A 27,075-nucleotide genomic window follows, 5' to 3' on the forward strand; every position below is an offset into this window, starting at 1 on the left:
TCATCAGGTTTCTGCTGCTATGGATTTACATGCTTCCTTTAGAACCTGCAATTTGCTGTGCCGTGGAGGGAAGCAGTATGGAAAAGTCCATTTGTGGTACAAATGCTGCAATCAAACTTGGAGCTATCCAGGTTACAGCGCCCGTTGTGACCCGCTGGATTCCGGGTGTGCGGAGCGGGGCTGAGCAGGGCTGGGCTGCCCCTGCCTGAAGCCCTGCCTGTTCCCAGAGCAGCTGCAGCCTGTGCTGTGATCCCCATTCCCACCAATCCTTGGACATGGAGCCTGCCTGTGTCCGTGGAGCAGTCCCACTTGTGTCACAGCACACAGTTTAGAGTGAGCCATGTGGTGTGTCCCCCCACCTCGGTGGTGAGCTCATCAGGGAGGATGGACTGGATGGTTTCAGCATCCCTCATGTACTTTCCCCTTTCACTGAACATCATGGACAGGAAGATAATATACTTTAGCTCAGAAATATTGTGTGTTATTGTATACATTTGTATTGTATACATAAATATTGTATGTATTGTACTTTTTGGCTTTTTCAGTGTGGTCTCTTTTTTAGAGTATTTCCTAGGAAATTGATTCCCACTTCAGCTTTTTCTCATCTGCATTTTTGCAGTTTGTTACCTGTAGCATGCACTTATTGACAAGTTTTTCCTGCTGAAGTTCTTTAGCAAAGAACTTCCCTTTCTGTAATAATTATTAATGGTTAACTCTTCTGTGGCATGTAGAGCTGGTTACAACAGTTGTAGAGCATTATTGCTACACCACTGCTTGTCTTCACCAGATAAATCCCTACACAGATAAGCCCAGCAGCAGCAGCAGCCAGGTGTTGTGCATAAATCCACTTCTTACACTAATTAATTTTCCTTTTAAGACTCTGATTTTGCCACCAGTTAGACACCTGCTTAAGCTTGGAGTTACAGCAGTGAAATAGATAGGCTGGTCTGCATGCAAAGCTAAGTGTGTGTGTTTCTGTTCACTTGTACCTTGCAAAGAGGTGCTGTACAAAAAAAACCCCAAAACAACCCAATCCACTTTGCTTTGCTCCAGTTCTCAGGAAGTGCAATTCAATAGCTGCTGTTAGATTTAGCTGAAACATAATCCCATCAAGTGATGGAACTGACCTGAGACTGGTATTTAAGACACAGGCATGGTGTTTCTGCTCTTGGCTGATGTTTCCATGGATGTTTAAACCCTGTTTTTCCACCTGAAACTTCACCATGGTGAAGTTGAGGCTATCAGAGCAGTAATGCAGAATTTCCACTGCTCAGAAAGGAGGGAATGAAAGGGCAGTTTTAATAATATTTGTGTAAAAAAATCAACCAGAAGGTTGATGGTATGATTTGTGTTTATGCTTTCATTCTGAAGAAGGTCTGGAGGGATTATTACAGCAGCAAAATTCTGTTTCTTGGTTATAACTATTTGATATTTAAATGTTGTATAATGGAAACTCCTAGGAATGACAAAAGAATTGATAGTATTGGAGCATTAGGTGATGGTTACAGTCTCAAGCTGATGTAAGTGGAATTTTAAAGAATGTACATATAGTTTTGATGTATTCAAATGATTTAAACCTTTAGAGAAAGTTATGCAGCAAGACATGTCAGAAACCCTCAAGTTGCCTGTTTCTTTCAGAATTTATTTTTCTTCTATACTTATCATTTGAAATGAAAATAGGAAGCTGCTTTTTTTTTCAAAAAGAATCTTTAAAGTACAGAAATTAGTGGCTCAGAAAGGAGAATCAAGTACTTTTGTATCTTGCTGTGGTGTGTGCACTGACAGTTGGCATCTGAAACATAAATTATTCCTCAAAATAATCAGAATGAAAGTAAGATCATGAAGGAAAAACCAATGTGTGGGGAAAAAAAAAGTTTGATATATTACAGAAACAAAGTTCTCAACACTGCTGTGTGCTGTGAAAGAACAAAAGAAGTGTTCTTTTCCCTGTCTCTCTTTATAGGACTTCTCTTAAATCCATGTGGTTCCAAGTGTCTGAGCCAAACATATACCAGTTGCTGTCCATGTACATCTTTTTTCCACCTTCTAATAACTTCCCTTGCTTTGTGTGTAAACCCCTCTAAAAAGGCTCTTGGCTCCTGATGGCCTGTGTTGTTCTAAATGGACAATGCAGCTGCTCTCTCATTATGTCCACTTGAATCCTCTCCGTTCTTCTCTGTGCCAAGGTTTTACCCATGCTCTTGATCTAAGCCACTACAGGAAGCTAAAATCCTTATCCCATTGTATAGTTGATGATGATAAAGTAATTTGTGCCTGAGAATACCACATCCTTATTCTGAGTGGGTTTTTTTATTCTGAAGATGAGCTAAATGCTTTAAGCATTTCAAATTATAATTTCAGGTTTCATTGCCATAAATAGTCATTTCTGTGGCAAAAGACATTGATCTTTACAGAACTTTTCTTCCATTTCTTTCCCTTTCTCCCCCCTTCTTTGAATTGGCTGCCTGCGTACCTCTTCTCCATGCCCACTGTGTATGTCTGCATTCCAGTGGATGTTCCTAGTCTCAGGCACAGGAGCCAGCTGGCATTTGTAAAATGATGAGCTCAGTGAGTTCCTGCACCCTGAAGGGCAGCAGTGTCCTGACTAAGAGCACACCTGTGTGACATGTGGTCAGAGGGGAATGTAGGCCAAACCCAATGCAATAAATGCATCTTTCTGTTGAGTTTGGGAGAAGACCAGAGCTACCAGTGGAGCCACAGTAACCATGTGTTGTGTCCTTGCCTTCTTGGCATCTGCAATAAAGCGATTCCTGGTGGCTACTCAACATGAGATTGAATTGCAGTCATTCCTGGTGGTGTTAATGGGAATCTGACGTGCCAACCTTCAAGCATATAAAAATATTTTTTCATGTAAATAGCACATGTGGTAGCAGAGAAGACTGCTGGGAATGCCTCTGGTCTCTAAGCTCTAGGTGGGTGTTTGTAGTTCATAACACAGGAACAATTTGCTCTAAGTTTTGCTACAGGGCTCTCTCTCAAGTGACATTGGCTTTACTCCTAGTGCTAGAGCTTGTATCCTGGAGATGAGTGAGTTACCAATTTTCAATCTTACCTAATGGAAATTAACAATTATAGTGTCATTGTATATGGCTACGGTTTGATTTTAATTTTTTTTTAATGCTCACTCTTGTTAAATAACTTTATTTACATTTGCTTTGGCACTGTAGTAGAGCCTAGACAAGGAGCATTGGTATTACCAGCTGACATGGCACAAATGAGAAAAAACTTGATTATTTGCTGTGATCCCTGGTGGCTCCAGGACCACACCTCCACTTCATCTCCCAGCTGGCCCAAGGAGATTGCAGCAGCTGCTTGTCCTGGGCATGCAGCAAGGAGTCAGCTGCTGGAGACCTTGCATCTGTGTTATATCTGAGGTGCTCAGGGTGGTGTCCTGGAGCGCAGCTGCAGGGAGAAATCAAGGCATGCTATCATGAATTGTGGGCCCAAAACCTTAAGTATCAACACATCAAATTTTCATTTGAGAAAATGCCCCTCTTCACATTTAATTGGCACTGCAAATGCACCTAATGTCTTAAAATATGATCACAAAGAATGTCTGTCTCCCAAACTTGACATTGTATGTGTGAAACACAGCTCAGCAAATGATGAGAGAGTTAGACTGCAGGACTTGTTAGTAAGAGAGCAAGAATAGATTTGTTTTGATGTCAGGGGTTCTGTTTGTTCTCAAAGCCTGACATTCTCACTAGGCTGGATATCTGAAGAGCTGCTTCAAAACTGCTCTGTGGCTGGCACTGTGTCTTACAGGTCCAAATGTGACTGGTGGGTAACAGGAGCCTGCAATGCTGATGCCTTGGGCTGCCTCTGCCCAAACTCCATATCTGAAACCCAGGAAGTCCCAGCACATCCCAAGGTTTCCTATTCTGGACTCCATGTAAAGCAGCTCCTGGTTTGAGAGGAGGAGGCTTCATGGCTCCCTGATGAGGAGATAGGAGTTGGTTCCTGAGATTGCAATTCACAGAGGGTCAAACACCACTTCTGGTATTTTGATAGGAAAGACATGGAAGAAAAGATGAGGGTGAGTGGCAGTGTGGTTGTTCAATGTTCAGAGAATGAAGTAAAGTCAAGGATGGCTGTTGTTTTTAAGCCAGGAAAGACTGTAATAGACCTGTGTGGCAAGGATCTGGAATCAGGGACAGCAGAACTCTGAGAGTAAGGAGACCAGGTGAGAGGAGGGACTGAGACATCAACATGATCTTGGCAGGTGAGGAGGAAGGAAATTGCCGTCTTGAATTTTGATTTGCTTCCTCTTGGAAGAAAATTGTGAAGTTGTGTTCAGGAAGAGAATTACATGTTTGCATGAGTTAATCAAAGGCAGAAAATACTTAACTGCAAAGGGATATTCTATTAAGTTTGAAAAGCTGAGTTAGGAAAGTGTCAGAACTAAAGAATAAAAAAAAAGCAGTAGAACAACCTGTTCAGTCTCGAAATTCGTGATACAGGTGTTGCAAGATGTGAAAGAAGGTGTGGAGAAAGATACTAAGCCTGCATTTCAGTGAGGGGTGAAACCAAGCATAAAACTGTTGGAGAGTAAGTGTGGCATTAATGGGTGTTAGAAATCTTTCATTTTACTGGGACTTGTTTTCTAGGGTGGAGCTAATTGTGTCAAAGAAGAAATCAGATTTTTCCTAACTACTTAAATATTTTCTGTTAAAAGCCAATGCTCTTTACTTATTGGTGTAGTGTGCACTGTTAAAGCAAATGGTGGCAGTGGTCCCTGATGGATTTACTTCCTAGAGTAATGAAAACATGCTTTGTTATTTACTGTGCTTTTTTTTTTGGTCTGATTCTGGGTTTTGTGCAAGACTGGAGGTTGAGTAGTTTGGGATGTATCAATATGTGAGCTCATCTCTCCCTTGTCATGTAAAGGCTTTTCTAAGAGAGATATTTTTAGCAATACTTAGATGAATATTATTAGAGCCTGGATTAATCTCCCGACATCTCTACTCGGCAGCACGTAGCTGTGATAGTCTTAAGGACGGTAGGCAAGACAAGGTTTTCAGTCATGGGTGTCTCTGATGGGATTAACACAGGAAAAGATTCAGGCTTCTGGCACACAAACCCTATTGTCCCTCCTTTCAGTTCTGTTAATCTCCTCTTTTCTGGTGGCAGCATGGACCACGTATTTTTGACTCAGATCCAAGTTAGCTGAACCATAACTTGGTTTGTTTAGTAGTAGCTGGTTCAAACCAAGTGTGAGACATGTAATAAATAGTTCTGGTCTGTTTTGCTGCAATTTTCTGCTGATATAACCAACTAAAGTTAACAGGTGAATTAATGAGAGCTGTTGTTAGGTTTAAAATATAACCCACAGTTCCAGCCAGGCATGGATTTATGGATGGCACTGGGGGTATCTAGGCATGGCATGATCCTCCTCCCTCCAGTTACCCCAATCAATATGTCAGATGCAGAGCTCCTACATGACAGGATGAAATCACAGCCCTACAGCTGTGTTCCTCTTCCCATTTAAAGAAGTAGTGAATTTCCCTCTGCCTGCAGAAAACTTGGCCCTTTTTGTTGTCAGGTTATTATTTTTCTTTTACAGTGCTATTACAAATTATCCCATCAGTGAGGTCTGGATAGGACGTGTGAAAGCTCCTTTTCCAAATGGTGAGGCACTCAGTCAATCAGTGAAATAGTTTGGATTAAGACTGCATTGAAGGTCTTAATTTATTTCTTTGACTGTCTAATAGGTAGTGTAAGTAAATAAGTGTTTCTGAGACACTGCATCTGCTGCTTTAAGAGAAAGCTGCTCAACACTGCTAACTTATTAAAAATAAGGAACAGGCATGTATTGTTAGACCTGCAAAAAAACACAGCTTAGACATCTTCTTTCCTCTATAAGAGAAAAAGACTGTCATCTGTGGAAAATCATACAGCACTTGCAGGATTATTAAAGGTTATGACTAAGGTTACAAGGAGACAGACCAGGGTGAGTGGAAAATAATGTTTGGGTTTTCCCTGGGGCTGCTCCTGGGGTCCTGTGCCACCTCACCCAGTCAACCCCAAAGGGGAGGCTGTACCACCCTGATGAGGGACCTGCAGGGGTCAGAATTGGATCATTTGTTGTGAGCAAGAGAAAATGCAAGAGAAAACATGGTCTTGACCTACTTGTTATTTATAGTAATTCACATTGGTTTAAAAGCCTGAAATTCACCTACTTTGCCTCAATTTCGAGTGAGCTGGCCAGTTGGGTTAGAGGATCTTCAGCAGGAAAAATGGGGCTACAGCAGCACAGGCTGCTGTGAATCCAGCCTGCCTGCCTGGGTCCCAGCTCTTAGAGGCAGATCCTGGTGAGCTGAGGAGGAGATGGATCACAGCTCCTCAGTGGAAGCAGCAGGATGGAGATGCAGGCATAGGTGAATAACATCAATGAAATCTGTGAGCTAAATTGAATTTTAAAGTTGTCTGAATGTCCTGTATTTTTTAGTACATTTTGTTGTTACTCTCTGCCTATAGGCATAGACTTTTTTGAATGAGGCCATCATTGATTTGTGGGTGCTGAGAGGTTACCAGGATAGCAGGCTGACAGCCCAGTGCCTCAGACACACTCCTGTTTGGTTTTGTAGAGCGTGTTAAGGTCCCAAGGTTTCAAGTCAGATCCTTCAAGAGGTACCATTTGCACAGCCCCCAGCAGACCCAGCCAGTGCAGTGTGGCACTGGGGAGAATTGGGCTCTTGACTGGACATAAACCTGCTCTGTATAACTCTGCCCTTCCTGGGTAGTCTCCATAAGCCTTTTAAATAAGAATTGTTGGTGTCAGAGGAGGATATCCACAGTGAGAGAAATTATCCACTAGAGAATGCCACAGAGTCACAAAATTGTGTGGTTGAGTGAAATACCAACCTCTGCGGTGCTGCAATTGTGTATATACTTGATGAGTATTTATACTCCAATTTCTTCCTTATAAGTGAGTTTCTTATTGCCTGAAATCTTCCTGCTTTTTGAGCACTGTTATGATGGAAGACACATTTCTTCAAAGGTTTGAGTCTCATCAGTGACCTGTGACTGCATTTCCCCAGGAATTCTTCTGTGGTTGGCACTGAAAGTTGCCGCATGCATTTGCAATAATGAACCTCTGGCTCCTTTGTGTCTTATCTTTTTAGGGAAAAATCCTTCATAATCTCTCAACATTCATAAAAAATGATGATTTTGTCAGACTGTATTAGGAATCACAGCTTTTGTTCAGGCTAGCTATATGGGATAAAGCCCTTCAGAAAGGAGAAGTTTCAGTTAGTGAAATGTGACAGTTAAATAGCATTAGAGATTTCCTCTTCATCTGCAAGTATTTACCTGGGTATTTCTATCATAATAAGTAATACAATATTTTCTGTTAAGAGATTGGATGGTTTTCACATGGATATTTTAGACAGCTATTTTGACATGTTTTTATGCAATTTTTGACAGTTTATCAGAATCAGTATGAGATCAGTTTATAAGGCTCTGTGTTATCCAGATCTGTAATAGTGGTATAATATCAGCTTTGCTCCCAACAACATCAACCAATATTTTGCTGTGGCTAATGTGCAGCAACATCATAGATGTTGATAATTATGACTGGTGCCACTGACTAACCCTCTAAAAGTAGCATTTTGATTTTTTTGTGCTGCACTGGGATGGCGGCCAGTTGGCCTCTGAAGATAGTTTCCATAGCTACTGTCCTACAGAGAAAGAAAATGCTGCCACAGCATTTTTCCTTTGCACCTTTATAGTTTTTATGCAAGCTGTCAAGACAATTAATTTTCATCAGATGTATTGGTTATTAGCTGTTGAACGCAGGGGGGCACGGGTTGGTACATATGATGAAAAAGAGCATTGAACTAAGTAAAACATCAAGAGATTTCTTTATGTACACAATATGAATGCATTTCAGATTTACAAAATCCCATTACTGCAGCATCTGATATGCCAAAATGCAATCTATGCTCAAATGACAAGGTCCTGAGACTGCTCAACTTTATTTCTGAGAATAAGCAAGCCTGGCACTGACTTCCACTGTTGTTTGTTGTTGGATGTTATGATCTAGATTTTTAATTCCTTTTAAAAATGAAGTGAAAAACAAAATCCTTGCCTCTCAGGAAAGCTCTCAAAGTTTGTCTAGTTTAAAATAAAGACGATTTTATGTGCTTCTGTGCATAGAAGAGCATAAGAAGGGCAGTAAAGAGTAGAGCAGTTTGGTGTGTAACAGTGAGCATTGAGTATGAGATTATTTCTTGTGGCTGTCATGGGTAATGTCTTCATTTCTTTCTGCAGTGAGGCTCAAGGCATGTTGTTTCAAAGTTGGGCTGGTTCTGGGAGTCATTAAATGTGGTTCCATTGCCACCTCAAACTGCACATTTCCTGTAGAGTGCTGAGGTAGAAATAAGTGTTTGAGTACACAAATTGTAATATTTGAGCAATTTGTGAAAATTTATGGCACCTTTTTTCATTTTGTGTAAAATAACAGGAGTGGCTCTGTCAGCTCCCTGCAATTACTGATCCTGCTGCTTTAACCTCTTCAGAGATTGTAATGTTGGCTCTCCCCAGGTTTGTCCTCTTCTGTGATGTCCAGGGACAGTACATAGATGCTCCTGAGTGGCTCTGTCCGTAATCATTGACTTCAGGATCAAACCAAGTTTGCTTAGGAGAACCAGCACCAAAACACATGTATTAGAACTGGTGAGAACTCATTGACTTCAGCAGTGTTAAAACCCTAGTGAAAAGCAGAGTGCTTCGTGGAAATACAGAAGGAGAGGGGTGTGGAGGGAATTAAAGCAGGTATAGAGAGGATGGGCATTGAGGGGTACAGTTAATAAATAGTTAAAGGATGGCTCTTTAGTGGGACTGTTTGCTGGTTGACCAGGGAATTCCTGGGAAAATCCTCTGACCATTGAGGAAGGAGCAGATTTATAACGTAAATGAAAAAGTCCAGCCAGAGTGTGACAGTGCCTGGAGGTCTCTGCTGAATAGGCTGAAAGTCTGAAGAGTCAGAGGGAATTTTGCTTTGTGGCAGGGACACCATTTTATTCCCCTCCCTTTGCAGCAGATCTCTCCCTGTGTGGCTTTTGGCTGACCAGCTGGGCCCTGGCAGACGGATGTGTGTCCTCCAGGATGGCAGGAGGTGGTGGAGCAGAGGGACTGTCATTTAAAGCCCATCTGGGGGATTGTGGCTGGCCCTGGAGGAATGTCCTGCAGGTCCTGCTGGGGCTTCCAGCAGGTGCCTGAGTTGTCCTGCTGGCACAGGGAGCAGGACTGAGCCTCTGGCCTGCCAAGGGCTGGTGAGCCCCAGCTTGAAGTAATTTCTAAGCCCTGCTGATCTCCAGCTCCAGTTACCCCACTCCAGCATAGTCCTGCCCCTAGAAATCCATGCTGCTTGTTTGTCTGGGGTAACTCAGCTGATTAAATACATGTCAGTGGGAATGGGCTGACTGAAACCAGCCATCTGGCTGCCTGTTTAAAGTGTTAAATTACTGCTTGGTGTGATGGGCATCATTTTCTAGTGGTCTTAAATATTCTTCTTCATAAATACTTTTGACTATCAATACTTGTCTGCACTGAGAAACATTTTCCTCATAGAAGAAAAGTTGATTGGTATTGTTGCAGATAATGCTCCAAAAATATTGCTGCTTTTAAAGAAAGTATGTCTTTGGGAAACTGTGTAGACTATGATCTGTGTATAGGGGAAAAGAGAAATTATTCCCCACCTATCTAGAAAATAAATTGTTTTTCTATCTGTCACTTGCAGCTCTGAGAAATTGGAAGCTCAGGATTTTTAAACAAAGCTGTAGTTTTTGTAGATGCATACAGAAGCACTTTCTATATGTAGGTACAGTTTTTCATAATGGTTTCACAAGATAGTGCTGGGGGAAAGTACCTGTTGATAGACCTCATATACCTTGAGAATTTATCCTTCCTTATCTTTATCTGAGACTGGGAAAAAAACAGCAGTGTGCTAACTAAAATAATTTTGAATTTAGCATGTGGCTTTATTGCCATCTAGCACATTGGGACGTTGTGTTGATGCCAAGAGCTTTGCAGACAGACAGAGGCCAGGAAAGAGCTGCTGGTGCTGGCTTTACCTTTATAGGGTGAAGGCTTTGACTAAGGGCAAGGCAGCACCTCTGTGTCTGGGTCATGCCTGCTTACCAAAAACGTTTGATGAAGGGATGAATATGTGGGTATTTTGTGCAGAGAGCTATCCTAGCATTTCATTTCCATGGGAAATTAGATGATAACAGCTTTCAGTGTCAGCTGTGAAAACTGTTTTTGTGGGGTGTGCAGTAATGAGTAGGTATAATAGGGAAAGATGCACAACCTAAAAACATATGGGCTTTTTCTGCTTCACTAAAAAAATCCTTAACTTGTCTTCTAGATAACCTCCAAATGGCAGATGAAACTAATTAAGACAATATCTTGTTAAGGAAAATATGTCAACATGGAAGTGTCTCAGCATATCAGTCTGCTGGTTCTTGCAGCCTGGTGAAAAAGGAGAAGCAATTCTAGTTTGCTTTGGGGACTTTTGGGGAGGAAAGTGAACCCAAACATCTCTTAGATATTGATCCTCTGAGTTCTGACCACCTGTATAACAACTTAGACCATTAGTAACGTATATTTCTGTACAGACAAGTGCTTCCAGCTCTTTATGCACTCTTGTAAATCACTGTGAAAAGCCACAGTTACAATTTTGCTAATGAACCCAGGGAATGTAGGAGTGTTCTCCTGTTGATTTTCTCTAAGACAATTGCTGGTTATTGGGAGTGGATGTTAAAGTAGGTGCTTGTTGCAGCTTCATTCTGACCCTTTTATTATTAAAATAAGGTAAGGAAATTAAGGTAAGCTTGGGTTTAAGCAGAAAAACCTCAAGGTACTGATGTATAAATTTTCTGTCAGTTTTGATCTTATCTGCTAAAGCTATGGCCATGATGTGGGAGGTTTACCTATAAAATTAATTACCTGTTTTATATGTGTCTGTTTTAATTCCTACTCTAATAACCTGGACACTTAAAGTGGAGTTCTACTTTATGATCTCTAATACCAAAGAAATTTAAAATCAAGATTAGGGTCACTTACTTAATTGGAAAATGCCCTTTATTGGATTTATTTTCTTGTTACAGCTTTTGACTGTGGGATTAAATTCTGAAATAATCAATACCTTGATTTGAAATGGAGCTTTTCCTGATTCTGTAAATGAAGTAATCCTTGTGCTGATGCTATGTGAGCGCTGTGTGATTTTTATTTTGTTTTCTGCCAAAGGTGATGTAGCTGGCTGTGGTGATGACTGTAATAAGTTATTTCAGGGCACAGTTCATTACCCAGATACAATGCATCTGCTGTGGAAAATGGCAAAGAGCTTTATTCAAACATCAAATGATTTCAAAACATGCTCCTTTTTTTTGCTGAAACTGGAGAAATGTGGAATTGCCTAAGTGTCTGGTTGACATTTGAACTGCTGAAAGCATTTCCATTTTAATACTTCAGACAGTTAGTATTTCTTAATATACATTTAATATGTTTGGAAATGCCTGAACACTAACACATCTTAATCCTTATTCATCCGTATCTTTTAAATGACTTGTTTTGTTTGCTGAAGTTGAACTTCCATTGAAGTTGATGCTATTTGAGCTCTGAGAAGCTGGCCTCATTCAACAGAGCAGAGCTGGCTGCTGTCTTTGGGGAAAATATTTAAAATGCCCCAAGAGGGTTTCATTTGTCTGGGGTTTCTTGAAGGTGTTTGCTTTCCTGATTCAGGTTATAAACAGAAAGCCATTTTTTTAGATTGTGTTTACTTGGAAAAGGATGACAGTACACTCTTTTTTAATAGCATTTTCTGTCACATCACAAATAACTGAAAAAGTTCCAAGTAACAGTTCTGGCCCAGCTTTGTTGAGCTACTAGCTGGAAGGACAGACTGGACTGGGCTTTCACCTGATAATGTTTTGTCATTTAGTATTCAGAGAGCAGGGCTTGAGATGTACTGAGGCAAATTCAGGGTACCACATGTTGAATTTTTTTAACTGAGCTCAGTAAAACAACTTGAACAACACAAGTGGATCTTTGTGCCTGTTGTGCCTGTTGCTATTCAGTCTTCCCTGCTTTATTTCCAGTTGTGATTTGACAGTATGTGAATTTAAACACCTTCATAAATACAGGAATACTGCCATCGCCCCACTGATACGTCTGGATTTCATTTTCAGTGTTGCTAAGTGTTACACTGGTATATTATGTGGTAAAACTGTCATTGATGACTTAGTTTCTCCATCTCTACTTGAACATGTTGGAAAGTGTTTTGCATATATTGCCATATGCTGCTTGCATTATTTAAAGTGACAGCTGTAATTTCTCTGTTGGAATTAGGCTGTGTGCAGGGCTGTGTGCTCACTACAGGCACTGCTCTTTGAGGAGCTCTCTCAGGCTGGACCGAGCTCCCTGTAGAGCCTTGTCCTTTCAATAGCAAAGCTTTTTTTCTCCTCTTCTAGGTCTACTGAGACAGCAAAGCTTGGGTTTGAGGTTTCTGTTAATCATCTAATTTGTCAAAACACGTAATCAGCCAGAGGCCACTGCCTTTGACTTTATCTAGTCTTCTTTTATAGACAGAATGATAGAAGAAACAATTATATCATTAGCATGGAACTGATTTTATTGCTATAAGGCTGCATGAATATGAATTTGTGTGTTGGGTTACTGAAGGATACTTCAAAGTGATTTTCAGCATACTGCTTGTTTTCTTTCTGGCCTGGTGAGATGTGGTGTAGAGAACATTATTTTTTTTAAGGCACAGTAAAACATGTTCCTTAGTCTGGGGGAGGACAGCAGGAAATCTAGCAGTTTATAACTTTTTCCAAGGAAGTTTGTGTTAACAGCATCACTTTAAATTAAAAAAGGAAAAAAAAAATCCCTCTTATTAGCTTTCATCTGTTGTTCTCTTCACAAAACTGTAGCTTAGTCCACAGAAATTTATACAAAAGTCTGAGTTTCCTTCTCTTTTGAAATCTTGGTGTTCAATAAACAGGATCACATTCCTGAAACTGAAAACTAAGTGTCAATTATTGCCCATTGGTAAATCTTTAATGTTTGATGTAAATATTTAAGAAATGCTCTCAGAAAATTATTATTTCATTTATGTCATCTGTCACTTGCTGACAATCCTAGTGGAAGGCACCTGCAGGGGTTGTGTCAAAAGTGCTGTATCCAAAAGTGTAATCTCACTGTTCAGATCATTTAATATTCTGTATAATGATGTGAGAAGAAATTCTCTTGTATCTCAGGTGGGTTGGTAGAGGAGAGCCCGGAGTGGTTACAACAGAAAACACTACTCCAGGGGTCTGAGTTTAAGCTCCTTTGATTCTAAAATATTGACAGTTCCCAGCAGAAACCTGTCCCCTGACTGAGTAGTATTTCTGGGTCTTACCAGAACAGTATTCTTGGGGGTGCAAAATAAGATTACAAAAAAAACCAAAAAGAAAATAAGTAAAGAAAATTACTCTTTCTGTCCAGGTTTGATCCTTTTTTGTATTTTCTCTGTGAGTGGAAGGTCATTGCAGATTTGTTAGTGATTTATACCAAAATATGTAAGTATGGAACAATTGTGTAAACACAAAAAAGTCAAGAGAAAGGGTTGTGAGCAAAGTGAACAAAGCATAAAAATCGCTTGATCTTGTTTCTTATCCACATGGCTTTTACAAGGAATTTCAGTGTTCAGTTAGAACAGGACATGAGTGACATCCAGAAGGTTACAGAGTTTGCAATAAATATAGCTCAGAGAGAAAAAAGACACAGAAATGCAGCCTGTTAAGAAAACCATAAGTCCTCATGCTGTGGGCTTTCTGCATGGATAGAAGCACATCACACTCTGTAACACCTTCCTTTAAAAAGAGATTACAAAGGATACCAGGAATTGTTGTGATGATCTGGGAACAAAGGAGTGGAAAACAGAGGTAAGAGGTCAACCAGTAATGAAGCAAAATGAGGTATCTTCTTTGAACTGTAACAGCAAAAGTGAAAAGCTTTGTAGAGAGCAGGGAGGAAAATCTTTCTGAGCATTCTCACAAACAAATGAGAACTGGGTGTATCTCTTGGGCAGAGCCAAAGGAAAGTTAGTTATGAAGAAAGCAGTGGGATCTAAAAGTTTGGTTGTGCTTAGTGTCCAACACAATGAATTTGGTGTTTGTACCTTACACCCATTTTCCTTCAGTGTTGGGTTTCAATCCTTTTATTTTTATTTTTTTTTTGGGTAAAAATGTATTTCTGCCTTTATTTCCTTAACATGCAAGAGGTGGCTTAGGGGTGTGTTTCTGGGATCTCTGGTTTACAGACCCAGTTGCCTGTAGTCTTCATCATTCTTTAGGAATTTGTTGATTTTCTAAAGATGGTAATTTACTACCAGGATGTGGAATCAGTACTTTGCATGAATGTTACCCACAGAATGTAAAAGTAATTTAGATTAGGACTAAGCAGATGCTTTCTGGTTCTGGTAAAAGGTTTGTGTGGAAGGAATAGGTGCTGTGAGAAGTCACAGTAGTGTACTGACATTTCTTGCTGTTAGTTTATGAAAAAATGTTTCCATGATTTTCAGCTTTATGTGGAACAAGAGTTCTGACTTCATTTTCATAGAGGACAACCATATAAATTTCAGCTAACACCCTCTCAGACAGCCTCAGGGGATAAGATGGAAGGAGTGAGAATTCTTCCATGCTTTGATGCATTGGTTGGGAAAGTTGCACTCCTGTTAAGTGTGATGCATTTTATGTTAATAAACAAAAGATCATTAACTGAAGACTGAAGTGCTGCCAATCCTGAATCTTTCATGAGCAATAAATTCTCATTAAAAACCCCTTAGGGAAATGCATGTCCTTTCAAAAGAATTTCCACAGCACATCATCTCCATGTGACAAATCTCCAGAGAAAAAATTTATATGAGGAAAAGTGATTGGGGGAATTTGTTAGCTCAACTTCCGAGTCCTTTGCAAAAAGAAAACCTTGTTTGCTTGTTTCTTGCTTTGTTTTTCATTTTCCAAGGTCGTCTTGTATCCAGGCTCAGTGAAAAAAATAATTCACTTCTGCTAGAAATGGCTGAAGGGGTTTGGGTCACAAACCAAAGAATTCATCATAAAGCAGGAGATAGATATCTTCTGGATTCTAAATAGTTACTTAAGAAAAAAGCCCCAAAACATAAGTAAACCATACAATAAAAATGGTATAAATCTGTATGCTGTAAGGGTCTGATACTGCAAACTATCCATAACACCCCAACCAGAAACACAAGAACTGAGACTCTAGTCTAGAGAAAAGCTTGACCCAGATTAAAACTGAACAGCAGACAGAGAGATGAGAATTTACACACTCACAAGCTGGGAGACACTGCTGAGAGCAGTGGCACTGAGGAGGAACAGCTTTGCTTGCCCTGACAGGAATTCTGTGCATGACCTGCAGCTGTAGGCTGGTTTGAAATCTGGCGTGGAGCAGAAATGCTGAACGATGTGCTCAGGGCAGGCAAGGTGGGAGAGCTGCCCTTACACAGAGTGGTTGCTATCTGGTCCTTGCTCTCTCCTTTCTTGAATGTGCATTAAAAAATATGCATTAAAAAAAAAAAATCTTTTCTAGCTCTATAGGTAGAGCTTCTCCATTCACGTGTCTGCTGTTGCTTTCAGTGTCACCAAGTCGCAGAAATAAAAATCTGCCTCCTCTAAAAGCAACATCTGCCTCAGCAGCACTTTCCTTGTGCTGGTGGCTGATGTGTCACCAGGCTGGTGTCAGCTCTACTGAACAGCCCAGTGTCACCAGCTTTGGTACTTCCAGCAAAGAGAGCAGGTGTTTTTGGGGATTAGGACCAAAAAAAAGCATCTTGTGGGCGTGTGAAATGAAGAGTGGCAGTTTGTGTGTGTTGGGAATAAGAGGGATTAGAAGGTGGTTGTCTCTCTCCATGGGCCAGGCTTTCATGTAGCAATGACCCTGTGCCTCTTTCTTAACCCACTCTGAACTGAACTGCACTATCAAGCTAAACTGGCAAGCTTGGAACAACCTGTATGGTTTTATCATCCCACTTCAAGAGCTGGAGCTCCTGGACCATGCACTGCTGAGGGAGGATCAGGTCAATGAGTCACGTCCCAGAGGGACAACCTGCTTTTCACACTCACCTCTACTGAAGAAAGTCATAAGAATAATGTGGTGGCTCTGAGGATGCCATCAAAAAGCAGATGAACACTACAATATATTTTAATTAGAAAAGTGCAAACTGAAGGTCTTGTGCTGTGTAAGGATTCTCAGGAAGAAATCTGGTACCATTTAAGGGCTTTAATTAAACATGTTTTTGTTAGTGTAAAATATTTTTTAAAAGTAGCACGTGAGAAAAAGAGCAAGCAGTAATTCCCTTAGAAAAGAATGGGGATCTCTGTGCAACAGCTGCCTATATTGTGATGTAAAGTTTTCTTTTTCTGAATTAATATTCCATACTGACTTTTATTAGTCCTTTCCTTCTTTTTTTACTTTTTGAATACTGAGGTTTTCAGTGATGATAATTCTTTGAGAACTTGGCAGCTTGCCTAATTGTACAAGTTCCCACTGTATGCTTCTTGGATTGCAACTTATTGGAAGAAATAATACGGTGTTAAATATAAATATTACTGTTTATGTAACATTAAAATTGATAAATCAGTCTCTTATTGCAAAAAATTCCAAACTAAAGCAGTGTGAATTTGTCAAATTGCTTTTGCTCTATACTTTAGGGTGTGGATTTCAGAACAGAAACAATAAGGTTTATAATGTATCACTTTTAATAATAACAAATTTTGTGTGATGGATCCAGTGCCCATTTATTTTTAGCAGTGAGTTTTGGTAGTTTTGCTGGAATGTATTTAATCAAAAGGTTTAAACAGGGAGCAAATCCATGCAAAATTTGGCCCTGCTAAAACCTTAACTTTGCTTTCTGGTAAATGCAAGGTTTGCATAATGCATGGACTATTTAATTTATAATGTGAAAACTTGTACTTTACATGTATTTCAGAGTTCAGTATTCTGGTGCTGTTTACTTGATGTTTCTTGGCACTTGGGTTTTGATGTTTGATACTTGAGGAGGTTGTATTCAAGTCGATAGCCAGGTGTAACTCCCTTGCCTGCTGCAGCTTACTGCTCTGTGTTGGGCTGTTTATTAAAAGAAGTCTGTCTGTATCTCTCACTACTCTCTGCAGACTAGAGATGGTCAGAAAAATGTGGGGTTTTCCCTCCATTTTTGTCTTTCCAGAAAAACTCATTTTCTTCTTCTTTGATCTGGAATCTCTGACCAAAGGAAGGTTTCGGAGGAATGTATCTGAAAAAAGAATTGTAGTTGAATGCATAATCTCATGAATAATGGTCATAAAGTGAGATGTTCCAGGAGATTTGTAAAATGATTGCTTGGTATAATTCATAATTATCTCAATGATTTGGCATTGTATCATACAGACATTAATCTTTTATTCTCCAACTGAATATGTGCATAATGGAGGAGGAAAAAAAATCACTTTTTCTTCCTATTTTTTTCTTAGTCAAGAATCTGCATTGATTGGGATGGTTGATACCACACCCGTGTCTTGCTTGGTGGCTCTCTTTCTTGTCATTCTAATTATTTTGCAGTTACTAATGAAAGTTATTTATTTAAACCTTTTGCTTTTCACTTGGTGTTTTTTCTGTATCAGCAAGGTTAAAAACCATTTCAACGTTCAAAAGAAAAAAAACCATTTTACACTTTGGGTCTAAATAGGTACAAACTTTAAAGGTAGGCAGTATTGTGGAGTCAGTGCTAATAATGAAAGAAGACACTCCAACATCGATAAATAGATATATTTGTAGATAAATAGATATATTTTAAATGTTGTCTGAAATACCAGTGAATCATTAAAGTTTGGTCCTTGCAGTCATTTTTTCAGTGCTGAAAAAAAATATCAATGAAATAATAAAGATTGCTAGTGTGAGAGAGGATGCTTGTGTTAAAAATGCCTTGCTGCCTGTTCCCATTCTCATGCTCAGAGGAGGGGAATTTCCCTGCTCAGGTGCCCGTGCTCGGACAGCAATTTGTCATGGAAACAATTCGGGGGTAGTCTGCCATGGACTCCTGATAACCTTTCCTTTCTGATTTCTTTGCCATAACTGTCTCACTTTTTAGCCAAGGACAATGTTTTTGCTTTTATAACGAAGGCTCTGCCCTCCTGATGTTCCTGTCTTTGCCTCCTCCTTTCTGACCTGTTCTCCCGTGATTTCTTCCATGACATTTCTTTTGTATTTGGTGTCTTGTTTGGATGCTTCTGGAAAGCAACTGGATGGTTGTCTTTGAACTTCTTCAGATTAATGTACATGAAAATCCACTGGAAATTGGTGAGGACCCCATGAGGATTGCTGATCCTTATTTTAGATTATAGTTATAATTTTCTTTTTCCTTGCTGTTAGTGTCACCCAAAGAAAATACAGTTTAAGTAAGTTACTACCTGTTTTGCTTGTCCAGATTTGACAGAATCACGTCTTATAGAAGAGAAATTTAATGTAAATTGTATTTTCTGTAAGCTTATCTTTTATTACCAATAAGTTAGCAGTGAATAGGAGCTGCTCCTTGGTGATGGCTCATCCTATCTTTCCTGCTTCTGCCTGACAGCATTAGTGCTTCCATTATTGTAACTCCAGTCCCTGCGATTATTGTAAAAGCAGTTAAATGAAGCCCGTACTTCGCTCAGCTTTAAATTTGCAATGATTACCTTTTTGTTGGGGATGACTCCTTTATTGGCAGACCTAGCTAAGGCAATGAGGCTCTGGAGCCCAGCTCCACAAGGCTCTGACATTTAGGGAGCAGTGAGCCCCATCACTGTAGGGGGGAAGGAGCCTCGCCGAGCGCTGCGCCCGCAGTCGGAGCCGAAAGAGGCGCAGGAGTTCACTGCAGCCATTCCTCCCTCAGCTCTTCCCCTGTCACATCTCATCCATCCCATCTCATCCATCCCATGGGGTCAAGCCTGGTCAGCACTTGGATGGGAAACTCCCTTGAAAACCAAGAGCTGAGGGAGGCTGGGCACAAGCTGCGTCTCTCTGCACAAAGCAGCGCCCTGCCCCTGGGTCAGTTGGTAGCACTGTGCTATGTTTAATCCGTGTTTGATGGGGTTTAGTTATGTTTTTTTCTGGTTCATTGGTAAAACGATGCTGTGGCTATAAATAATGATATGGGGGGGAAAAGTTAAGGACAAGTAATTTTGATAGGTGCTTGACAAGGAGTGGTTCCAAGGCACAAGGAGGCTTTGCAAATTCTAAGTCTCTGTCAGTCTTCTGTTTGATTTTTCTCCATGACAACAATTTATTCACCTTCCAAAGCTCACAGCAATAGAGTGGAAACTTGGTTGGGATTTCTCTTCTCTGAAATAGCCTCTAGAAGGTGTGGAAGGACTTGCTGGAGAATGGCTTGGCCACTGTGCTTTGCCACAGTCACCAACAATAAAACAAATGTTCATTGCATTTTCAAAGCTTGACCTTGTCAGTAGTGGTTTTATGGCTTTTCAAATAGTGAAAGTTATAAAATGACAAGGAAGGGTGGGCTTCACTTTGTGGTGCAGGATGCTTCTAAATGAAATGGTTTCAGAGTGAAAAATTCCAAGACAGGATTAAACATGAAGTAAACGCATTCCTGTTCTTGGATAATAAAAGGTGGGTAGAGAAACAAATTAGTAACTTGGGAGCCTCATACCTATTGAATTTTGTTGTGCAGAGAAGTAATGACTTACTTAGAAAATAGGAAAAGTTTGAAATCTTGTCAATGTTGGCAGTTGCTGGAAGTGTAAGAGATGTCAATGCATGCTGGAAGGTTGTGGGGCTGATCAGGACAGGAAAGGACAGTGTCAGGGTGGATGGAGCTCCTCACCCAGGGGATCACGGGGCTTAAGGTTTGCTCAAGCATTAACTTAAGTTTCAGATTATATTTCTAAAATATTTGTCATTCTTTTTGAATCTTGACTTTGTTCTTCATTAAAGATAAAATTTCATTTCATCATTAAAACAGTACTTAATTGCTATTTACCACTGAAAATACATCCTGGTTCTCTATAGCTTAGGTCTTGGCCAATAGATGTATTTCAGCACTTTATTCAAAAGCTAATTTAAGTAATATCTTTCTTTGTTAGATGGAGGTGCAAAGCCCTATAAAATATGGCAGTTTCTGAATCTTCATTTCCAGATAAAAATTAAGATCAAAGTTTGGGAAGCTGTGGTACACTGCTAGACTTTTTGGGTTTATTGTATCAGTGTAGAGAAGCAGTACAAAAAGAACAGCTGAGAAAAATGGAGCCTTTCATGGATACAGTGTGGCTTTCATTGTGGTGCTTGATCTGAGGAGATGTGCTACCACATCAGGAAGAGCATCAGTGTTTGTTCAGAATCAGGAGATAATTCTGATAATTCTGATAAGTAGGTAGGGGCTTGTGTCTGAATTGACTTCCCTGCCTCTGTCCTGGGGGATGGGGAGAAGCTGGAGCAGTGCAGCTCTGTGATGGAGCCCTGAGCTGTTACTGTCACCTGATACAGGGTTTCTTTTGTCTAGCAGTTGAACGAGTCAAACCTGGTGGGAAAGGAGAGTGAAGGAGAAGTTTTAGTCTAAGGAGAGTTCCGAATATGCAGAATTATTTAGCACATTTGTGTTTTTCTTGGACTAAACGGGCTTTCCTCAAACTGTTGTTTTTAGAACAGGCAACTGCAATATCTACCAGTGATGCTGAGATTTGAAATGTATCTTTCTTCCATGCACACACTGACTACTTTTGTGTTTGGTTCCATCTGGAAAGGATATAATTGAATCCTTGTTTAGCTTCTTTAATTATTTCTTTGCAAAATCCTTGGCTGGGAATTTTGCCACTTACAATACAAATATTCAAACCTAAGAACATAAACTGCGCTTTCAAAGAGCATTTTTGTAAACCTTTTATCATTTGGAGTTTTTTCAAAAGAGAACATGAGACCTCCTCAATGAACGTGTTTTCATTTTTTAAATCCCCAGAGAAGATTTTGTTTCCTTGCAGGTTGGCTGTAGTTGCTAATTAACTTTGTTAATTAAACATGCTATAGGGATGAAATATGCTTGATTAAAAATAAATAAAACCACATAGCAACAAAGTGATGCTACTGTTTTTTCCTATTTAAAAGCTAAGATTAAAAAACGAGATTAACTTTGAAGCTGCATGTCAAATATCCTTTGCATTTGAAACATCTGAAGGGCTAAAGCAGCTAAAATCTTATGGTTTTTGCAACTCAATCATAGCAAAATGTTTATTCAGTCGTAATACCATGTTAAAAATGAGGGCTGAGAGTAGTCACTGAAGGTGCTGCCTTAATCAAAACTGACTGAGATGGTGGATAATAACCAGAGGGTTTATTTGGTCATCCTTAGACATGAAGGTCCTTGTTTTTTCCTGTCATCTATCTCATATGGAAACTTCCAACACTGCAGATTAGTTTGAAATGCTGTTGGCTCGTACGGGGAGTCTGAGCACGTTCCTTGCCCTGCGCACCGCGCGTTTGTGTGGAGGTGGTGGGAAATGGCTCACAGCAGGCAATGTGCCAGGTACCTCCCTGACAAAGCTCAGGAACAGCCTCAGGGATGCTTGTGGTCCGCAGGCACGCTGAGCTTCTGCCACTCATCCTGCCCAGAGGAGGGAAACCATCTGATGGTCTGGCTGAGTCCACAGCTCCTTCACCTGGGGAGCGCAGGTGGGAGGGAGGAAGCAGGAGCACAAAGTTTGCTTGCCTCAAAGCTGATTATTTGCAGACACTGTAGGAAGAGTTGGCTCTTCTGTACCCACTATGGCACCTTTTTTTCCCCCTCCTTTACATAATAGTCAGGTTTCTTTTCCATTTTCTGCTATTGAAAAGTGGTTCTGTTCCTAACAGCAGCAGTGCTATAAACAAAGTTAGAGAATGCTTTGCTATCCTTCACTGGGAAAATTGCTAAGAAAACCCTCTGGGAATGTCAGCCAGGATCTTCACCCAGAGAGGGAATAGCTGGCATTGATGGAGGAGCTTTCTTTTTGAATGGACCTTGAGTGAAATTTGTTCTCATAGAATTCCAGAAATGTGTAACTGATTCCTTGTTGGTGTTAACGTGGAGTGAGGGAAGTAGGAGTATTCCTGATGTAGGAGACATAGCTAAATAAATCTCTCCAGACCACTGGCAGAAAGTGTATGGAGGAGTGGTTTGTGGAGGGGTTTGTTTATTTTCCCCCACCCCCCACATATTTTCTCATAAAATATCTTTAGGCATTTGTTTTGCAATTAAAAGGTCAAAACCTCCTCAAAGGGAATACTTGCTTTTTCCACTAGAACATATTAGGGCACTGAAGCAGTGCAAAAATGCAAGGGGCTATTTCCAGCAGATGAACTAACTCCTAAAAATAGGATTAACCAATTTTATCATTTGCCTGTGATAGTATCTGAGCAGGGAAGGGGGGGAATGGTGTGTGTTTTAGAAGATGAGTTTAGGACACCTGTGCTAAGGCTCCTGATGCTGGACTAATGGCACTTCTCAATTTTCCATGATTTTTCACATGTGCCAAAGAAGGTCTTGATATGCTGGAGAGCACAAACACAATTTCTACAGGGCTGTGGCTGTGTCATCTTCAACTTCTGCTGATATTCAGTGGTTTCAGCATCATCCCTGTTTACAGATCAGGATTTTGGCAATCCCTGGTGCTAATTTGATGCTCACAGTTGTGGGCTGGGTGGGAAACGCTGAGGGGTGCAGTGGCACGTGGGGTGCTCAGTGGTTAGTACAGAGACTCAGCTTAGACACCACATCTTGTGCTGAAATGGAGAGGAGCTGGTGCAGTGACCCAGGCGTACTCAGAGCTGAGTGACAGGAGCGCTGCCATTCCACAGGAATTAGGCACCACGTGCAGACTGTCCTCACCAGGAATGCTTCCTGAGAAATGGTTTAAAGGCTACTTTTTTTTTCTGCAAGTTTGGGAATGAAATACCACAGAGCAGTTAGTTTTTCATGCTGGCTGAGAGTGACCCAGTCAATGATAGAGCATTTTCCAAGCCTGGGTCCTACTTCTGCCCTGGCTTGGCACCTTTGCAGGTTTTTGGGGGATGGAATTTCCCCAGGCCATACAATGGGAAATTATCTGTCCTCTTCTATGTATGCTAATCACTACTTTTCATTTCTTTCTTACAACTTTTCAGTGTACTTGAAAATGTGTTGTGGTTGCCAAATCCTTAATTAAACAAATTAACTATTAGTTGAGTCGAGCCAAATATTTGTATAAGGATCTTATATGAAAAAAGGCTAATTAAAAAAAAAATCGAATAATTCAGTAGTTGCAAAATGCATCAAAATGTGTTTATATATAGAATAGATGGTTTTAATTTCAATTTTATGCATGTATTTATTGATGATGCAACAGATTTCCAGCATGTGTTAATATGGCGCAGAATAAAGCTGATGTGGAGGGCTATAGGAAAATAAATAACACAATCTGATTTGCACGGTGTGTTTCCATATCACCGTCATGATGAGCTGCTTTGTTGTTTGAATGAAGCAAATGATGTTTGGATTCAGCTGATTTATTGACAGCTCTGTCAGACTGCCACCAAATGAAATAATAACACAATCACCAAATACTGCAGGGGAGCGCGGGGAGGAGAGCGGGGCCTGCCGGGGGTTACCCCAGCGATGTGCAGGAATGCACAGGCAGGAATGGGGAGCCAGGGGAGAATGAACTGCTGCTCACGGGCTTTTCTTTCCTCAGGGAGAAGCTGTGTGTGGCTCGGCTGCAGCGGGAAGTTGCCCAGAGTAAGAGCGAAGGAGCCATGGTAAGCTGTGCCTGTTCGCTGCTTTGCAGTCCTTGTCTTACTCAGGTTTGGGCTGGCTGAAGGTCTCGGACACAACAAAGGGTTGCCAGTTTGTGTGCTCATAAATGTGAGGAAACTCAAGGCTTGGCTTCCTTGGAAAAGCCGTGGGAGAGAAAAGCTGCTTCCATTCCTCACCGGAATTAGAAGCAAGGCAAGCACAGAAAGGCAATTTCAGATCAAAAAGCAGTAGATTTACTTGCCTGTTAAATCTAACCACAGAAAAATGAAAGAACACAAGCATGGAAGCTTAGAAAAACCCCTCAATCTGATAATTTTGTAAATCATGTAATGCTCCTTGTATCTTCATTTTTCATATACCAATTCATGAGATTAGCCTTGTGAGCAAAAGATGAAATGGCAGATTTTTAGTTGACCACAAATCTCAATTTATAGAGTGCCTTATCTCTTCAAAACAATTTTCTTTAGGAGCCAACATGTGCTGAGTGTGCTTAATGACTTAATATCTGAGGAACTGTTTCCATCTGTTAAGGAGTTTGTTTGTCCCTGTCTTCAGATAAAATGTCTTAAGCTTCCTTGGGATAAAGCAGACTTGTTCAAAAACCTTAAACCCCAAACTATCCCCTTGAACATATGTGGACGTGCCATTGATCTGAGTTGCACAGTTGTCTGTGAAAGACTTTGGTGGTCCCAAATTTGTTTTACTTAGTGGGGAACAGCTGTAGCAGGTCTCTCGGGAGGGGATGCTCCCTGAACTGTGTGATGCAGGGTCCTTAAAATCCCACCTGCCTCCAGTGAGAGCCATTTATGAACCCTTAGTGATTAACATGGTAAGGTTTGGAGAGACCTAAGTGACGTGTGGGAGAAGCCAGCTCTGGGTTTATTGCTCTCACCACGGCCCCAGATGTGCCCAGCCCAGCTGTGGGAGCCACTGCCCTCTCCCATCCCAACACCACCCGGATGTTCCTGCCCTTGGGGTCTGCAGCGTGGCTGGGCTGGCCACAAGGAGACTTTGAGATGAGGTTTAAGCAGTTGGGAAGCCTGGCCTGTGGATAATTTATGAGAATGGGCACAGAAGTCCTGGAGGAACTGAGGAACAAACTTTTATCAGGTAAAGTTGCAATCCAGGAGTCCATGACTAAGATAAAACTCCTGTTGCCTTTGGGAGGAATTTTGCCTGAGGAAGAATGGCAAAGATCAGGCATTGGATTTGCAATTGCATTTTAGTTTTCAGTGTACATAAATGTCAAAATCTGGGAAGAGCTGTTTACTCTATTTGAAATATTTCCTTTTTTTTTTTTTTTTTTTTTTTAACTAGCATTCCCTTGGAGGCATAGCAATAATATATTGAGTGTAAAATATACTTAGTGGGATAATCCCAAACTGTATGAAATGAGCAATACTGATTAACCTTCTAGAGCTGCTAAGGCTTTTGGTATGTGCACCCACGTTGTGGTCTCCTCTCTTGCCTGTCAGACGCTTCTTGCGCTTTTCACTGTGGGCTTGTGGATCACTTCTCTCTGCTAACCAGGCTGTAATTTTGTATAATTTGTTGAGAGGCCAAGTGCTGTAACCCATTAGGAGCTGACCGGTAGCTCTCCGGGGGTGCAGTCTTCCCCCAAGGTAAATACTGGGTCGCTTTTTCCCTCTTCCCTGAGGGTAATATGCACAATTATCCTGAACTGGAGCCGAGAGCCAGCGCGCCTGTAGAGACGATTGCTTTGAAGCGGTTGATGTATGGAAAGTTCTTTGTGTCTCAGAGCTGGTGATTTTAATATGAAACACAGCAGTCATTAATTAACATTAATGAACTTGCGGGGCTGCGAGCAGTGTGAGAGCAGCGAGGGTCCGAGGGCTGGAGCATTTGAACCCAGGGGAGGCCGGGGATTAGGAAAGCCGCGGAGCCGCGTTCCCAGGGCGCGGAGCCGGCTGCGCACCCTGGCTTCGGAGCAGATCCTGTCCGAGCGCTCGTAGCCAAATTTCGGCGAGGGATTGTGAGCGGGCAGGCCCTTGGCAAGCGGCGGGGCTCCTGCCCGCGGGGTGCCCAGCCCGAGCGCCGCTCTGCTCTGCTCGCTGTCACGGGCATCCCCCGGGCCAGCAGGGCAGGGCCACCAGGCGGACACAGGGGCTGTCACCGGCTGCCACTGCAGATCAAAGCAATGGCATCCCCGCAGCCTCCCTGCCAGGGACAGGCCACGGCTTTATTTAATCACTCATTAGCTAATCGCCTTTACTCGCTCCCATTTTCTTTTTGTTTGTTGTGCTGGTTGGGTTGGCGTGGTTTTCATGGAAGCAGCTCCTTCATACGAGGAGGGTGCAGGTGACAGCAGGTGACAGCACCTCCAGTGCCTCACTGGGTCTCGTGGAGAGCATTTCTTGCCCTGCATCCTGGCAGGGCATCACACAAGCCTTTGGCAGGCTGGCACCTCATGTAATACCCACTAGCATTTTCTGCTTCTTTAAAAAAAAAAACCAAACAATTCTTTGGGTTTTGCTGGCGCAGATAGGTCAGGAGGGTGAGAGGCGACCACTTTATGTGAAACACATCAGGGTGTGTGGTGTGTTTGTAAGGGAGTTTGTAAGGCTCACTGTAAGGGTGAGCAGAGTCAGGGAGCAGGGATCCTGTGCCCTGTCCCTGTAGGTGCTGGAAGGATGTGGTGCAGGGGGGTTTTCCTACCAGCACCCAGGAACCACAGCAAGGTGGACGTGTACATAAAACCAGTGACTAATAAACACAGAGCATGGGCTGTGGAAGCTGCTTACACCAGGGTGGCTTTGCTCACGAAATGGGTCTGTAAACATCTGTGATGATGGAATGGATTTACACAAGGAGAGGTTTTCCTGAGCCTGGAGGTCTGTCAGTGTGTGCTGTGTGGTACCAGCATCTGGGACCCACAGTGCTCCCCAAATAATTGGGTTTTTGATATGTCCCAGAGCTACAGTTTTCCTGACTGGTTTGTTACCGGAAGGTACTGCAGAAGATGACATGAAAACCCATACAAGTACACCAAAACCATACAAGTAATCTTGTAATATGTTTTTTCCATATGTTTGTGTGGAAAATCTGATACCTTGTTGTGGATTTATGACTTACTTTGTGAACTGAATAATTCAGGCTGAATACCTGACAATTTCTCATGTTTCTTTATTTTATGAACCACTATCAGTAAATATTGATAGTTTAGTATCAAAATGTGGAATTACTGCAAATTCATCCCTTGAAAGTTCCAGCAGCACTGATCCAGGATTGTTTGG

General features: G+C 41.3%; 1 protein-coding gene across 1 annotated transcript in view; it reads left to right on the forward strand.

Moving 5' to 3' along the window:
- NCKAP5 (NCK associated protein 5) overlaps positions 1–27,075 on the forward strand; it is a gene marked incomplete at both ends in the record, with an annotated part of 327,343 nt that overhangs the window by 109,639 nt on the left and 190,629 nt on the right. The window contains one exon of the mRNA XM_084209164.1: positions 23,764–23,823. Coding sequence (XP_084065290.1) covers positions 23,764–23,823 — 60 coding nt within the window. The remainder of the gene's footprint in view (positions 1–23,763; positions 23,824–27,075) is intronic.

The sequence above is a fragment of the Fringilla coelebs genome (assembly GCF_963513975.1).
Source record: "Fringilla coelebs genome assembly, chromosome: 7".
In the NCBI taxonomy this organism is placed as follows: domain Eukaryota; kingdom Metazoa; phylum Chordata; class Aves; order Passeriformes; family Fringillidae; genus Fringilla; species Fringilla coelebs.